The 16,530-nt window shown below is 40.6% G+C and overlaps 1 protein-coding gene across 2 annotated transcripts in view; it reads right to left on the minus strand.

Annotated features, from left to right (window-relative positions):
* The window catches only part of FCHSD2 (FCH and double SH3 domains 2), a 232,537-nt gene that overhangs the window by 179,811 nt on the left and 36,196 nt on the right, over positions 1-16,530 (minus strand). For both annotated transcript variants that reach the window (XM_045021822.1, XM_045021812.1), the window contains exon 3: positions 7,843-7,888. In XM_045021822.1, coding sequence (XP_044877757.1) covers positions 7,843-7,888 — 46 coding nt within the window. The remainder of the gene's footprint in view (positions 1-7,842; positions 7,889-16,530) is intronic.

The raw sequence follows: 16,530 nt of genomic DNA on the forward strand, positions 1-16,530 counted from the left end.
TTTACTCTGCAATTATAATGGCTAAAGACTAATTAAAAAATAAGCAGCTATTCTGAACAACAAATGAGGTCTGTCTGTGCAGGGTCACATGCCACAATCTCTGGGAAAAGCTGTGCTTTGGAGTTATAAATTGTAAATAATAATGAAAAGTACAGTACAGATGCAACTATGATCTCAACAATGTAAAATATTTTTTCTTTTAAATGCTCAGAGGAATTAGTAAAGTGGATATTCTATGGATAGTATCCAAAGTAACTGCTCACCAGACTGCACTTCCATTCAGTGACATGGTATTTGAATAGCTTTGTACCATGCAGCCAGCACACCAGTCATGACTAATAGCCAGCACAGCAAGATTTCACTGCAGGGGAGTTTGCAACATTGTCGCTTCCAAACAATATCATTAGATATCCTTTAGCGGAATGGATGTGTGTAAACACTTTTGGTTCTGACCATTAGGGCAAACTTTTAAATGTATATGTTTTTGTTTAGCAGAGTACTGCAATATTTAATGCCACAAAGTTGTAGTGACAGGACTGACTGAGCATATAGTCATTACCATAATACAAATAAAAAGAAATAAAACTCTGAGAGCACCAATAAAGAGTCCACTGAGCTAGGCATCATACAGACAAGTAATTAAGACATTCCCTGCTCCATAGCGCTTAGAGTCAAATGTGTTTCTCAAATGCGGCCACCGTGGGGCTTTTTGTATGGCCACAGGCCTCCTGGGCAGTTATTGGGGGGTGGGGGTGGAGAGGGGAAAAGTCATGTTAACAAACATACAAATATCACTTTTCACATAAACAGACTTACTATCTAGCAAATCTTAGCGGGAAAAAAAGGCAAAAGAAACAGACAAAAACATGCAAAGCACATTATTTGTTTCTATTCTGTTTAGGTCCAGTAAAGAATAGTGACAACTGTACATTATTATTATTATTATTACATAAATAAATTACAATGATTTGAACATGTATATATACATGTATATTTGTTTTTCCTAGAGCTAATTAAGTATTTTAGGAAAAATTGTCAGAGCGGCCATCAACAAGATTTGGTGGCCGCACTGAGGCCACAAAAAATTTCTCGTGAGATCCCCTAGCAAAAGGACAGGTATAATACGTAAACCAGGGGTCTCAAAGTCCCAACCCATGAGCCAGCTGCAGCCCAAGAACCTCCCCAATGTGGGCTGCAAGGCTCCAGCAATTTTGGGGCCGGGTCTCTCCCGTGGCCCTGCCTGCTGCCCCAGGGTGCTCCCCCCTGCAATTTAAAACAGCCTGGGGCCCCGCCCACCACCAGCAGCGCAGCGGGGCTGAGCTGCTTCCTGCGCGCTCGCTCCACGTGGCTGCCGGCCCCGGGACAGGATGGGGCCATGCCTCTGCACACTGCCCCTGCGCCCGAGCAGCCCTGTGGCCAATTGGAAACTACAGGGGTGGTGCTTGGGGGCAGCAGCATGCAGAGGCCCCCCCGCCCACCCTGCCTTGGAGCCCCAGGTAAGTGCCGCACCACCCCGACCCCCTCCCAGAGCTGCACCCCCACCTCACACACTCGCAGCCCCCAAACTCCTTCCCAGAGCCTGCACCCTCTTTCCTTCCCTCCCACCCCCAAACTCTCTCCCAAAGCCTGCACCCCTCCCTCCTCCTCCATCCCAGAGCCTGCAACTCCACTCCCTCCTCCTGCACCCCCACCTCCTGCCCCAGCCCAGAGTCTGCACCCATCACCCAAACTCCCTCCCAGAGTCTGCACCCTGAACCCCCATCTCCTACCTCCTCCCCCACCCAAACTCCCTCCCAGAGCCTTAAGTAGGTGGGGGGCAGATTCTGGGCAGCATGAGTGACATTACTGGCCTGCTGGGAGATTTGAGGACTGACACTGGCTCTAAGGTAAATTGAGTTTGAGACTCCTGACATAAACAAAAGCAGGACACTACTGTCTATATAGGTTCCATCCTGAAATAAAGTTGTATTGTGCAGAAACTTGGCACACAAGTACAGTACATCAGCATACAGGAGTTTTTCAAAATAATACAAAAATGGCCTTTTTGACAAGGTGATGAGAGGAGTGCTAATATTGTTTTTTTTAAATTTACCTACTCTTTCCTATAGACTAGCTTGGCAAATAAGTCGAAGTTTAATCTTGCATAGAATCATAGAATATCAGGGTTGGAAGGGACCTCAGGAGGTCATCTAGTCCAACCCCCTGCTCAAAGCAGGACCAATCCCCAACTAAATCATCCCAGCCAGGGCTTTGTCAAGCCTGACCTTAAAAACCTTAAAAACCTCTAAGGAAGGAGATTCCACCACCTTCCTAGGTAACTCATTCCAGTGCTTCACAACTCTCCTAGTGAAAAAGTTTTTCCTAAATCCAACCTAAACCTCCCCCACTGCAACTTGAGACCATTACTCCTTGTTCTGTCATCTGCTATCACTGAGAACAGTCTAGATCCATCCTCTTTGGAACCTCCTTTCAGGTAGTTGAAAGCAGCTATCAAATCCCCCCTCATTCTTCTCTTCTGCAGACTAAACAATCCCAGTTCCCTCAGCCTCTCCTCATAAGTCATGTGCTCCAGCCCCCTAATCATTTTTGTTGCCCTCCGCTGGACTCTTTCCAATTTTTCCACATCCTTCTTGTAGTGTGGGGCCCAAAACTGGACACAGTACTCCAGATGAGGCCTCACCAATGTCGAATAGAGGGGAATGATCACGTCCCTCGATCTGCTGGCAATGCCCCTACTTATACAGCCCAAAATGCTGTTAGCCTTCTTGGCAACAAGGACACACTGTCGACTCATATCCAGCTTCTCGTCCACTGTAACCCCTAGGTCCTTTAATGCAGAACTGCTGCCTAGCCATTCGGTCCCTAGTCTGTAGCAGTGAATGGGATTCTTCCGTCCTAAGTGCAGGACTCTGCACTTGTCCTTACTGAACCTCATCAGGTTTCTTTTGGCCCAATCATCTAATTTATTTAGGTCCCTACCCTCCAGCGTATCCTATCCCTACCCTCCAGTGTATCTACCACTCCTCCCAGTTTAGTGTCATCTGCAAACTTGCTGAGAGTGCAGTCCACACCATCCTCCAGATCATTAATGAAGATATTGAACAAAACCGGCCCCAGGATCGACCCTTGGGGCACTCCGCTTGATACCGGCTGCCAACTAGACATGGAGCCACTGATCACTACCCGTTGAGCTCGACGATCTAGACAGCTTTCTACCCACCTTATAGTTCATTCATCCAGCCCATACTTCTTTAACTTGCTGGCAAGAATACTGTGGGAGACCGTATCAAAAGCTTTGCTAAAATCAAGGAATAACACATCCACTGCTTTCCCCTCATCAACAGAGCCAGTTATCTCCTCATAGAAGGCAATTAGGTTAGTCAGGCATGATTTGCCCTTGGTGAATCCATGCTGACTGTTCCTGATCACTTTCCTCTCTTCTAAGTGCTTCAGAATTGATTCCTTGAGGACCTGCTCCATGATTTTTCCAGGAACTGAGGTGAGGCTGACTGGCCTGTAGTTCCCCGGATCCTCCTCCTTCCCTTAAAGATGGGCACAACATTAGCCTTTTTCCAGTCATCTGGGACCTCCCCCGATCACCATGAGTTTTCATGAGTCAGTCCCCTAAAGCATCAAAAGGCATTTGGATATTTTGGACTAAATTATTTGCAAGAAATACATTAAAACAGCTTAGGGTTTTGTCTACACACCAAGTTTCTGTGGGCAATCCAGGGCATGAATCTACAGCACACCAGCATGGCCATACAGTCATACGCACGTGGACGCTGCTATGGCACAGTAAGCACTGCCCTCCAGGGCTTTCAACGCACTGTAGTAGTGTCCAGATGGCATGTTACTGTGTGGCTGAGCTAGTGTGATGTCGATTCATATCCTGGCTTCCTGCACAGTAACTCACCTTGTTCACAAGCCCTTCCAAGTTTTGCTTAAAAAATAAGCTACTGAGAATTCTACGCTCCTTTTATAAAACTTTGTTTTAAAGACAAAACTCGCATTATAATTAGTGGGAGAGGGTTTATATTTAGTTCATTGACAATTTGTATTGTTGGGAAGCATTGGCAGAAAATTTCACGCAGAAGAGCTCTAAATGTGAATTATCCAATTTTTCACACAACACACCTATCATCAAACCGAGGATGCAATCCTGAAAACTTTTATTCATATGATTAGGCAATCACTAAATCAATGATGCCAGCTGCATTGCTGGAAATTTGCATTTTTTACTAAAAAGTCTGAAAACCTCAGGTGTTATAGCTCCAGAACTCCAAGAATGCAATTGTTCATTTTGCTAACTTCATTAAGACTTTACCCCATATAGAATGAATGCTACAAATTTTCACGAGAACAAAAACACATAACTCACCACTGTGTTTAGATAATGCAGAGAAATATATTAAGATCTTAGCTCAGACGCTCTGCATCTCTTAGGCACAAAGGCCTAGATTTTTACAGGTGTTTAGGCATTGCTGCACTCAACATTGTAATTGATTTAGGAGTCTATGACATTCCGGGGTGCAATCCAGACCAGTGAAGTCCTGTGTCACCCCTGCCCTGCAACTTTGGGTCCCTCACAATGCTTTGCTGCTGTAGGTCCCACCTGGGCTGCTCACAAACAGAATGCAAGTCACTCGAATGTCTGTGTATAGCTACAGCCCTGGTCCAGCAACTCTGACCCCAGCAGCCTGTCAGCAAACACCAGCCACACTTTGGCTTCCAGCAGCGTTTGGTTACTACTTGCAGGGTGACCCCAAACATACTTCCAGTCCTGAACATGTGTTCTACACTGTCCAGCCCTCTCCTGGACAGTCCAGATATATTAAGTCAGTTGTCCCTCTGAGGTGATCAATATCTTAAACTGAGTTACCCAAACAATTCACAACTCTGGATTGGTTTTATTTAAAGAATAAAACAAGTTTATTCAACTACAAGGAGACAGGTTTTAAGTGAGTACAAGGCATTAAAGTCAGAAATGGTTACAACAGAAATAAACATACTGAAATTAGACTTGGTTCAAGGTGACATTCTTACCCCACAGGTTCCCAGCAACACTGCTGACCAAGTTTCAGGTCAGGATCTGTTCCCAAAGTCCATAGACTGATTCTTTTGTCATCTTAGGTGAAGGAGAGAGAAATGGAGAGGGAGAGACAGCTTGCCCCTCATTTTTATAGTTCAGTCACCCTTTAACATGTATTTTCCTGTGGGTTACCCCTAGATAAAGTTCCTACCACCTGTGAGGATGGAGACATGAGGTCTCATCGTGAAAGAGGTTTCATGCTGCTGTTTGCTAAAATGCAGATTTATCTTGTCTCCCTCTTACTGTTTCAAGGAGCCAGTCTACTACACCTCTACCCCGATATAATGCAGTCCTTGGGAGACAAAAAATCTCACCGTGTTATATCAAACTTGCTTTGCCCCCCCCCCCGTTCATTGTTCCCTGACCGCCCCCGCCAGAAACCCCCATCTCTAATCACCCCCAGGACTTCACCCCCTACACAACCCCCCTGTCCCCTGACTGCTCCGACCCCTATCCACCCCACCCCCTGACAGACAGTCACCGGCAGCAGCGGGAAGCAGGGCAGCCCGGCCCCAGTCTGCCAGATCCCAGCCGCAGCGCTCCGTTTCCCGCCGCCAGTGAGTGCGGGGAGGTTGGGAAAAGGATGCCCACCTGCACTCACCTGTGGTGGGAAGTGAAGTGATGCGGCCCCAGCCTGCTCCATTTTTCTTGCCCCGGCCCCAACCGTGTCACTGGGGGGCGGCTGGGGAAAAGGTCCTGCACTCACCTGCGGCGGGAAGTGGAGTGCCACGTCTGGGAGCTGGTGGAGTGAAGCTGGCTGGGGCTAGGCTGCTCCGCTTCCCACCGCCGGTGAGTGCGGGGAGGTTGGGGAAAGGACGCCTCCTGTACTCACCTGTGGCGGGAAGCGGAGCGCTGCGCCTGGGAGCTGGTGGAGTGGACCGGAGCGGGCTGGGGCTGGGCTGCTCTGCTTCTGCCGCTGCTGGTGAGTGCGTGGGGGGATCCCTTCCCTCCCCAAAGCGACACGGCTGGGGCTGGGGCGAGAGAAGCAGAGCAGACTGCTCCCAGCCCCCCGCTAATCCCCCAGGCCACTTTGGGAATGCAAGGCCCCCAAAAGTGCTCTCCCACAGCTCCTGCCCCCCAGACCCTAGGAGGGGAGCCCTTGACCACCCGCAAGACCCTCTGACCTTATGGAACCCCTCGGCCCCGGCCTGGCCCGGCACCCTTAACAGGCTGCTCAGAGCAGCGTGTCAGAGCTTTATCGTGTTGTATGCGAACCCACATTATATCGGGTCACGTTATATCGGGGGTAGAGGTGTACTTATATGTAAATTGAGGTACACACACATTCCTTTGTTTAAGACCTGCTTGACCAGTCCTGACTAATCAGGGCTACATGGGTTTGAACGTGTGCTACCAACACTATTAATGGGGAATTCATAACTTTACATATAATGTTGCTACACGCATTTCATCATGATATTATTCACCCGTGAGTTATTAGTTTTCAAATGATGCCTCCCAAGGCATATTTTGCACAAAGATTATTACGATGTAAGGTCTGAATACAGGGGTGCATTCCCACAGAGTCTAAATCTCATTTTTGACTGTCAATGGAATTTAGACTCCTAAATAACTAAATCCCTTTTGAAAAGGAGACTTAGGCTTTAAAATAGCTTTAAAAACCTGGGTCTAGAGCATTAGTTAAAAAAACTAAGCCTTAAAACAAAATATATTGATCCTGCTATTCAAAAGTAGTTACTTTAGTGTAACTGCCAAAGTGATCAATGACACAGTAATGTAAAGTCTAATGTAGCAAAGAATACTCAGATAGCATCAGTCATCTATTGACTTTTGATACAATCTAGATCTATTGCATTAGTTTTCAGTTTGTGGATATGCACACAGATATTGTTAGAATATACAGCAAAAGACTGACCTAAACACAACATTTTTTAAATAAAAGAGGCTTCATTTCGATTTAGTTCCAGGCTGAGAATATGTATGCAGGATTTCACCATGAATAAAATGTGTATGGTAAAATTTTAAAGTCTTGACAAATTAGCCGCTGCTATGATTTACAAAATTCACTCTACATAGAAATATAACAAGTCCCTCTCTTCAACGTTTCTTTATTCTTTTTTTGTTTTAGATTTATAACATTTTAAAGAGGCCAACCTAGGCTCTAAGAACTTTTGCCATAAATTAAGAAGTCACAAATTAAACCAGCAGATGCTCATTGTCCCCAAACCAGAAGGAATCTGACAAGAGGGAGAATCAAAATCCACTAAATCAATACCCATCCCACTCCTTACCACGCCTCTCCTTCAACAAAAGCATGGGTAAATAGATGGGCCTTGTAGAATGTGCTGAAGTTCACTAGGTTTGGTCTATTTCCGACCAAGGGGAAGTAGGTTCTAAACAAGGCTATATTTAAGGCAAATATGCGAAGATGCTGCTACAATGACTTTTTCCTCTAACCAATTTGATTCCACTAATTACATGGCTGCCACTCTGACCCCGGGAAACAGTTGAAAAAAGTTGCTGTGGACCACTTCCAAGACCAACAATTCCTCCCTAGATCTTTCCCAAGTCAGGCTTCAGAGCAGGATAGAGAATAGAGATTGTTGAGCACAGCCAGGAATATCGAATCCAAATTATGAAGAGAGATATTTTGTATTTCTTGACGCACAGAAGACAGCCAATGTAAAATGCAAAATAACGTAGCAGGAGATTTCCTAATCAGTTAATGTATCCTTACATATGGAGAAGAATGGCTTAGACAATAAAGGAAAATTTATCCTAGGACTTACCTGTGCATATTCTCTCTCAATTGCAGCTTTCTTCTGACTGAATGTCCTACAAAAAACAGGGGAGGAAGTCCATTAACACACACAGCCATATACCAGCAATGCAATAATTAAAAAGGGGTTTTATGTAACTTCAGTTCAAATGCACCATCAGGCAGCCTTTATAGCCAAGAGAAGCGCAAAAGAAGAGCCGAACTGTTTGATAATTGTGCATTAACTGCCTAGCAACCACTTGCATGTGGACATCATAGATTAAGAGCTCCTTCCCTCAAGCTCCAGTTACTTCATTAAAGTCTCTTCAGCTTTACATTGGTTTATCAGATAAAAACATTTGGCCTTCATGCATCTAACCTTTTTTTTTTTTGGAAAGTCATCTCTCCCTGACTGCATCTGAACATACTAGGCTAATTGTTTCAGATGCAGGACTCATCTTACTTTCATGCATCATCTTCACTCAGGAATGTCCTGATTTAGCAATCGGTGTAGCTACATCAGCGTGGACCCACTTAGCTGAAGTGGTTTAAATCCCTATGCACCTTTCTACACTTAGGGGTCAGTAGTGGTACAGCTACACCAATTGCTTGTCACAGCCTATTGAACTGAGGCTAGTCCTCAGTGTAAGTGAATGCCAAGTATTACTGATTTTAGACATGGGCAAAACAACAAAAGAACAGAAGACTCAGTATATTTCAACACAAGCTCGATATATTATCCCATGGCTTACACCAAGGCATTGTGAGCCAAATTCTGCTCTTTGGGTGTCAGTATAAATCTGGAGTAATTATAAACACTTCAAATGCGTTGTGCCAAGTTTACACCAATATATCAGCAGAATTTGGCACTGTGACTTTATTTAATCGTGTTCTGGCAAAAATGGGATTTGCAAAGCTTTCAATATACTTCTGAATTATAAGGTCCAAATCTGAAACAATCTTGCTGTAGAATAAAAACGGATTATGCTACCCCCTTTCCTTCTAAATACAGTAGGTTTCTGTACTCTGTAGCACTAGGAGAATCAAACTACAGGAGCACAAAGAAAAGGAAGAATGGTTGAAACACTGTTAACCCTCCTCAGATTCAGAACTCTCCAGATGTATCAAGATTCCTAGTAGTGCTCTGATAGTTTAAGTCATTTTCTTTTTACACTCAAGCAATAGGATATTCCTTGGTCTGCATTTCCAGATATTTAAAACCACATTTTTCTGCTAAGATTAATAATACACTATGCACAAAACATTTTACTTTAATTCTATTTAAACAGATTGAACAATAAGTATGGAGAGGAGACAAGCTAGAAATTAATGTAAATACAGTAGACACTTGTTTGCAGCAACACCTTGTAAGAGCAACAGCCTCTTACGAGCAACATTTCCCCTGGGAACACTTTTCCTACTGTGAGTTATTGACACTCCCCATAACAGCAAAGCCGGTTAGGAGCAACATAGCGAAAGAGCACCGACATATTTCTACTAATAAGCATCTACTATATCCTGTAATAACATCCTATCAAGTTCATATTTGAATGTAAAAACAGAATAAGCACCAATGGTGCATTCTATTCCTGCCCACCCCTCTATTAAGCCCATAGAGCAAACTGTTAGAGGTTCCATATTTCAGATAAGATGTAAAACAGAAGTCCTGGCCAATTGTAGTCATTAAAGATTCCATGTAACTCTTTTCAAGAGTAAGGATTTTATTAGCTCTGAGGGCCTGGCCATATTCCAACACTGGTTACCACATCCTGTCTACCTAAATTTCCCTGGCAGTTTCAGCTGCATATAATTGACTCCATTTCAGACCCAGGTGAAATCATCCCTGCATATTGTTTATAAAGTTGTTTAGGATCCTTCTGGAAGAAAGATGCTACATAGTACATGTAAAGTATTGTTATAGGTGACATTGGACCAACATACTTCAGTAGTTTTCTTATCAAAGCCCAAACTTCCAACTATGATAGCAAACATATTGAAAAATTAGGGCTGTCGATTAATCACAGTTAACTCATGTGATTAACTCAAAAAAAATTGTGATTAAAAAATTAATTGCACTGTTAAACAATAGTAAACCAATTGAAATGTATTAAATATTTTGGATGTTATTCTACATTTTCAAATATATTGATTTCACTTACAACAGAATACAAACTGTAAAGTGCTCACTTTATATTATTTTCAATACAAATATTTGCACTGTAAAAATGATAAACAAAAGAAATAGTATTTTTCAGTTCATCTCAGACAAGTACTGTAGTGCAATCTCTATCGTGAAAGTGTAAATTACCAATGTAGTTTTTTTGTTACATACCTGCACTCAAAAACAAAACAATGTAAAACTTTAGACCCTACAAGTCCACTCAGTTCTACTTCTTGTTCAGCCGTTTGCTAAGAGAAACAAGTTTGTTTAGATTTACGGGAGATAATGATGCCCACTTCTTATTTACATCACCAGAAAGTGAAAACAGGTGTTTGCAAGGTATTTATGTGCCAGATATGCTAAACATTCGTATGCCCCTTCATGCTTTGGCCACCATTTCAGAGGACATGCTTCTATGCTGATGATGCTTGTTAAAAAAATAATGCATTAATTAAATTTGTGACTGAACTCCTTGGGGGAGAATTATATGTCTCCTGTTCTGTTTTACCTGTATTTTGCCATATATTTCATGTGATAGCAGCCTCAGATGATGACCCAGAACATGTTATTTTAAGAACACTTTCACAGCAGATTTGACAAAATGCAAAGAAGGTACCAATGTGAGATTTCTAAAAATAGCTATAGCACTCCACCCAAGATTTAAGAATCTGAAGTGCCGTCCAAAATCTCAGAGGGATGAGATGTGGAGCATGCTTTCAGAAGTCTTAAAAGAGCAACACTCCGATGTGGAAACACAGAACCTGAATCACCAAAAAAGAAAATGAACCTTCTGCTGGCGGCATCTGACTCAGATGATGAAAATGAACATGCGTCAGTCCGCACTGCTTTGGATCGTTATGGAGCAAAACCCATCATCAGCATGGTGCACGTCCTCTGGAATAGTGGTTGAAGCATGAAGGGACATATGAATCTTTAGTGCACCTGGCACGTAAATATCTTGTGATGTCAGTTACGACAGTGCCATGTGAATTCCTGTTCTCACTTTCAGGTGACATTGTAAACAAGCAGAAAGCATTATCTCCTGCAAATTGTAACCAAACTTGTTTTTCTGGGCAACTGTCTGAACAAGAAGTAGGACTGAGAGGACTTGTAGGCTCTAAAGTTTTACACTGTTTTATTTGTAAATGCAGGCTATTTTTGTACATAAGTCTACATTTGTACATTCAACTTTCATGATAAAGAGATTGCACTACAGTACTTGTATTAGGTGAACTGAAAAATACTATTTTTGTTTTTTACTGTGCAAATATTTGTAGTAAAAAATAAATATAAAGTGAGCATTGTACACTTTGTATTCGGTGCTGTAATTGAAATCAATATATTTGAAAATGTGGAAATATCCAAAAATATTTATATAAATGGTATTTTATTACTGTTTAACACCACGATTAATTGTGATTCATTTTTTTAATCGCTTGACGGCCCAAATAAAAATGCAATATTCTTCCAAAATGATTTGTTTCTTAGAGAAGTGCCACTGACTTCAATAGCCCTGTTACACGAACTGCTGAAATTTATAAACATTTAGGAGGTAGTGGGAAACAAGCTACTGTTTTTAAGCCTTCATAAATATAGGGTGTAAATTTCAAAAGCAAGAACAAAAATACACCATTACTAGTTTCTACTCAGGCAGCCTCATTTGAAAATTTACAGTCAGATCTAGATGTAAAAAAGAGTATATGCACTATAGTGCATTCTAACCTTAAACCTACTGGTGTGGAATTTAGTACAAAAGAAATTTAGTATTTTTGGACTGAATTTGAGTTGTACACTGATAGAAACATTGAAGTTTGTTTTCAAATGAAATGGTTGTAATCTCTAGTTAGATGAGGAAAAAGGGTTGTACAGTAGCAGACATATATATGCAAGGAACATCTAAAAGCAATTTTAGATTTTATTTAAGCCCTACCTTTCTATGATTCTATTATTCTAAAATATTTAATTCACTTAAGTATAAACAGATTTTATACCATCAGAGTTCAATTTACAGAGTGATTATATTTTTGGGTTTGTTTTGCGTTTCAGTAGAGTTAGTGGGAAAAGAGTAAGTATCAGAGATTGTTCTTTAAAGATTGTTCTTGAAAAATTTGAGAATACCAAGAACTTCTGCTAGGAAACAAAGCAGACTGACTGACAAAGTATTTGATGTCTTCCTACCTTAACAAACCTGACAATTTCCATGTATACACTTGTATAATGTCAAGAGTTTTATTTTTAACCTAACCTCTATTCAAGATGGAAGTTTATGTGCACTTACATTCTACGAGAGACTATTTAATATTATATTAATAAAACCTATTTCAACATTGTGAGAAAAATCTTGAAAGAAAACAAGTTAGTTCCCCTGCAAAAAGATAAATGTATTGTGTAGTTTTAAACAAAAGGAGATGCATTTACAATTACTATTTTTATGCATAGAGCTAAACAGAGGTGTTTGGGGGGCCCAGGGTAAAATCTGAAATTAAAGTACTTCACTCCCACTCCTCCCCACAATCTTCCAAAAAAATTAACCCTGAGAGGCGGCTGGAGAGGGCATGTACCAGAGCACAAGCCCACACTGCACTCACCCCACGTGGCAGAGCCACCTGGTTTTGGATCAGCAGACCCTCAATTGTGACAGCAGGGCTGCTGGGCCAAATTTCAATGAGTGGCATTGCAACCCGGCATGTGGGGGTCCTCTTCAATGGAGGCCAAGAGCAAACAGTCCCTTTCCCCCTGCTCTGTTTATGCATTTATCAAGTAATTGTTACAAAGGAAAGAAAGTAGGTTAGAGTTGAGAGCATATTTTAAAATTTTTCTTTCAATTACTTATTTCTAGACAGTGATTCCTATCTGCAATATAGACTTTTCAAATAAAGCTTAACTCTGTTTTACAAACAGCAACTCTTGAAGTATGCTTACTTCTGACAGTAGTCCCATAAACATTAATAGGATTATACACAGAAGCAAACACACACACGAGTACCTATTTCAAGATGAGGCCCTACATTTGTCAGAAATAAACCTAGTATAAATTAATACATTCAAAATTCCTGAACATAAAACAACAAGATTATTAGCACAGCTGAATTCAGTAGATACATGGGAGCTATGTATCAGAGTTGTGAACACTTGGTATTTTATTGCGAGTTTGATATTTGCCCCAACTGATGGAATTATGTTATTGTGTAAAAATCTCAGCTTTCACTTTTTAAAAAAGAAGTTTCAAGCCTTCATGGTTAAGAAGAAAACTATGAAAACTGCCTTTTGATTTTTGAAGATTTCAAATTAAATAAAAGAACTCAACATTTATTCTTTTATAATTCCCATGATTTTTAAGTTAGTCTCATACTTTGAGATCTGACTCATGATTTTTGAATGCTTGGGATTAGCAATACTTGGAAAGTTGAAACAACTCTTCCTGCATTTTATTTTAGTCTATTTAACTTAACTTTAGTAACTGCCTCATATTCATTTTCAGAGCAAAATGATATTAATAACTATCATTACGAGAAACAAAAAGTGAAATATTATATATTAATCTAATTTACTGACACCAATTAAGTAACAGTGAATGTTTGACAGCAGTGACTGTAGCACTGGCACCTAAAATCCACCTAAAAATCAATCTATTACAGTAATAATTAAAACAAATGAACTACCACTTAAACATTAAGAGCTCTAAGATTATTCTTCCCCCAAAACCAAAGCCTGCAGCATTGCAAAGTTAACACAGGTATAGATCTGTGCACATTCTCCAATGGATACATAAAGAGCTGCTACACTTCCACCAAAAAAAAGTGAGTGATTTGTATGTGACTGAGTACTTGAGAAAACAACAGGGGAGAGGGAAATTACTGCTGTCCTCCCCACCCACCCTCCAAAATGTAGTCCTTTCCTTCTAGGTTTCACCTTGCACACACCTATCCTTATAAACTTCTCATGCGCCTACTGACATTTTTAATTTCCTTATTTATAAAGATTTGTGTACTGTAGTTTTTATATCTAAGAAGGAGGGAGAGTTGTTTCTACTCTATTCTACATTACCTCATTATTATATACATTATTTTGTCTCCCTCATAACATTTAAATAATATCTCCTCAATAGTAAAACAAACATCTTTTTTTTGCTTTTGATATTTTTTAATAATGCAATCCACCTCAAGGGTAATAAAGCTACAACAATAACTATACTCTTCTCTTGCAATACTACTAGACCTATGGTTTTATTTACCAAATTTGAGTACCACCTGCCAACTGAAAGTCAAGTTCCAGAAATGTGAAGACAGCTGTTGTATATTTCAAGTTCCTCACATCAGACATTAATTTAAAGTAATGGCTGCTATGCTGTATTAAGATTTATTTTTAATTTTTTGTTGCAGATCAGATGAAGAGTATTAAGCAAGGAGCTGGATCAGTGGAGAATCTTGTGTCAAGCAGTGTCTCCAGAGTCCTTGCTTCCCAGACAAGAAAGATGGAAGGAAAACATTCAAAACATGGCTCTAGAATTATATTGTTGCAACAGTATTACCAGAGTATCAGTCAAGCCAGTGAACCTCCTTTAGTGCTACAATCTAATACATTACATTTTTAAGGCTCTAGATCCACAATAAACATGGAATTGTTCACGTTTTTAAATGATTAGGCTGTATCATAACAGACAGTTAAGGAATACTGTAACTGATGTCACCTGATCACATAATAAATGAGGATGTGTTTCTTCACAAACAGATTGCATAGTGGAAAAAAAAGCTGAAATAGTTATAGTATAAGCGTTGATCTCAACTACACTGGTAATGTTTCATGAAGGAAGTACAAATATGTCTAAGCACATACATAGTAAATATGTGGTCAAGCTCCTTCACATATAAACCTGTATTAAAATACACAGACAAATTTATATCTGTTATAAGTGACTGCATCTCCCATGGAAGTCTTGGACAAATTCAGAAGTGAGCTAAGCAATGGTATAAGCTGCATGTGGAAATTAAGGCCTGTGAAAGCGTTTGTAGGATCAGGACCTATGCTGGTAGAAAACAGATGCATCTTAACTAGCAAAGTAGTATAACTTTCACTAAATTAGCATTCAGTGAGTGTGCTAAACAAATACAGCTTAATTCACATCTACACTACAGCACCTTAGTCAATATAGCTGTCAGCACAGTTATGCTGGCAGAGCCCCCTAGTGTAGATGCAGCAGAAGCAGGCAGAAGCCAACACACCGTCAGCATCTAGGGTTTTTGCCAGCACATCTATATCTGTAGGGGGTGTGATTTTTTCCCCCCACTCTTAGCTGACCCAGCTATATAAGCAAAACTTTATAGTGTAGACCAGGCCTTCAACACTGACAAGACGGAAAGGGTTAGAGGTTACAACAAGTAAAGCAACTAACAGGAGGATGTAAGTGAGGAGAAAGGCCTGCTCTTTCCATTCCCTCACCAGGTAGATTATACTCAGTTTGCAGAGTTATTCCTTTTCTGGCCGGTTTACCACCTCACATGAAACTTGTTCATTTATGCTATGCCTACATCTTCTCTTGAAAGAATGCAAAAGCCAAGCTATAAGAGAGTTGCTAAGTAAATCACAGGTATAACAAGATTTTAAGGTTGTTTATTAAGCCAATTTATGAATTTGCTGGCTTTAAAGTGTTTAATATTTTGTTTCTTTTTAAGTAACAATGTTCTATTAAAATCAATTTTGGAAGTTACATATGTATAAATTGCTAAATATTAAACAGAATAGTCCTTCAAATGTATATAAAGTATTTAAAAATTAACATAAAACAAGAATTTCCAGAGTTACACAGTAAAAAACAACCTATGATTAAATATCTCCAATACAGTAGGCAACAAAATAACGTGGTCCTTCTGGTCTTGTTTCTGTAGTTTGTGGTTACCTGAAGGGTATTGTGAGAACCTGCTTTATCTACAGAACTCAGGGAAAATCTTTTCACGTAGAACAGTATAAATTCCTGCAATTTATACTATTTTTTCAGCAATTACTGAACGTGATATAACTTGTGTTGTGCAATTATGGAGGCACTAGAAGGGCAATGTGTAATTTTATTAACACTGATTATCTTTTAAACACAAGTGTATTAAGCATTTCACAAAACACACCTGGCATTTTTGGATATTATCTGAGACACCCCACAAATGCTGGAACTAGCAAGAAACAGCACATGCAGCAGGCCAAGCACTGAAGCAGTTGGAGCTCACCAGAACATCAGGGCATGGAGCAGCAGTACTTCCAACACTATCATCTGATGGGAGAAAAGAAAAATGTCTTCCCCTGGATCCAAGGGGTTGATGGGTAGAAAGAGCATGATCCACCACTGCTCAGATTACCCTTGAAAGTCTCTTTTCTCTCTGTTTCCTGGGATTCTTACCTCACCAGTTTGACATTGTCCTGCATTGTAGTAGAGGCAAAAGAATGAGGCCAATGTCATTTTCACTCTCCTAAACCTGCAGCCTGCTCCACAGCCCACTAAAGTCAATTAAAAGACTACCAATGATTTGCATGGGTATTGGATTGGACCCCTATTTGAGGAAAGATTAT

Source organism: Mauremys mutica, chromosome 1, assembly GCF_020497125.1.
Source record: "Mauremys mutica isolate MM-2020 ecotype Southern chromosome 1, ASM2049712v1, whole genome shotgun sequence".
Taxonomy (NCBI): domain Eukaryota; kingdom Metazoa; phylum Chordata; order Testudines; family Geoemydidae; genus Mauremys; species Mauremys mutica.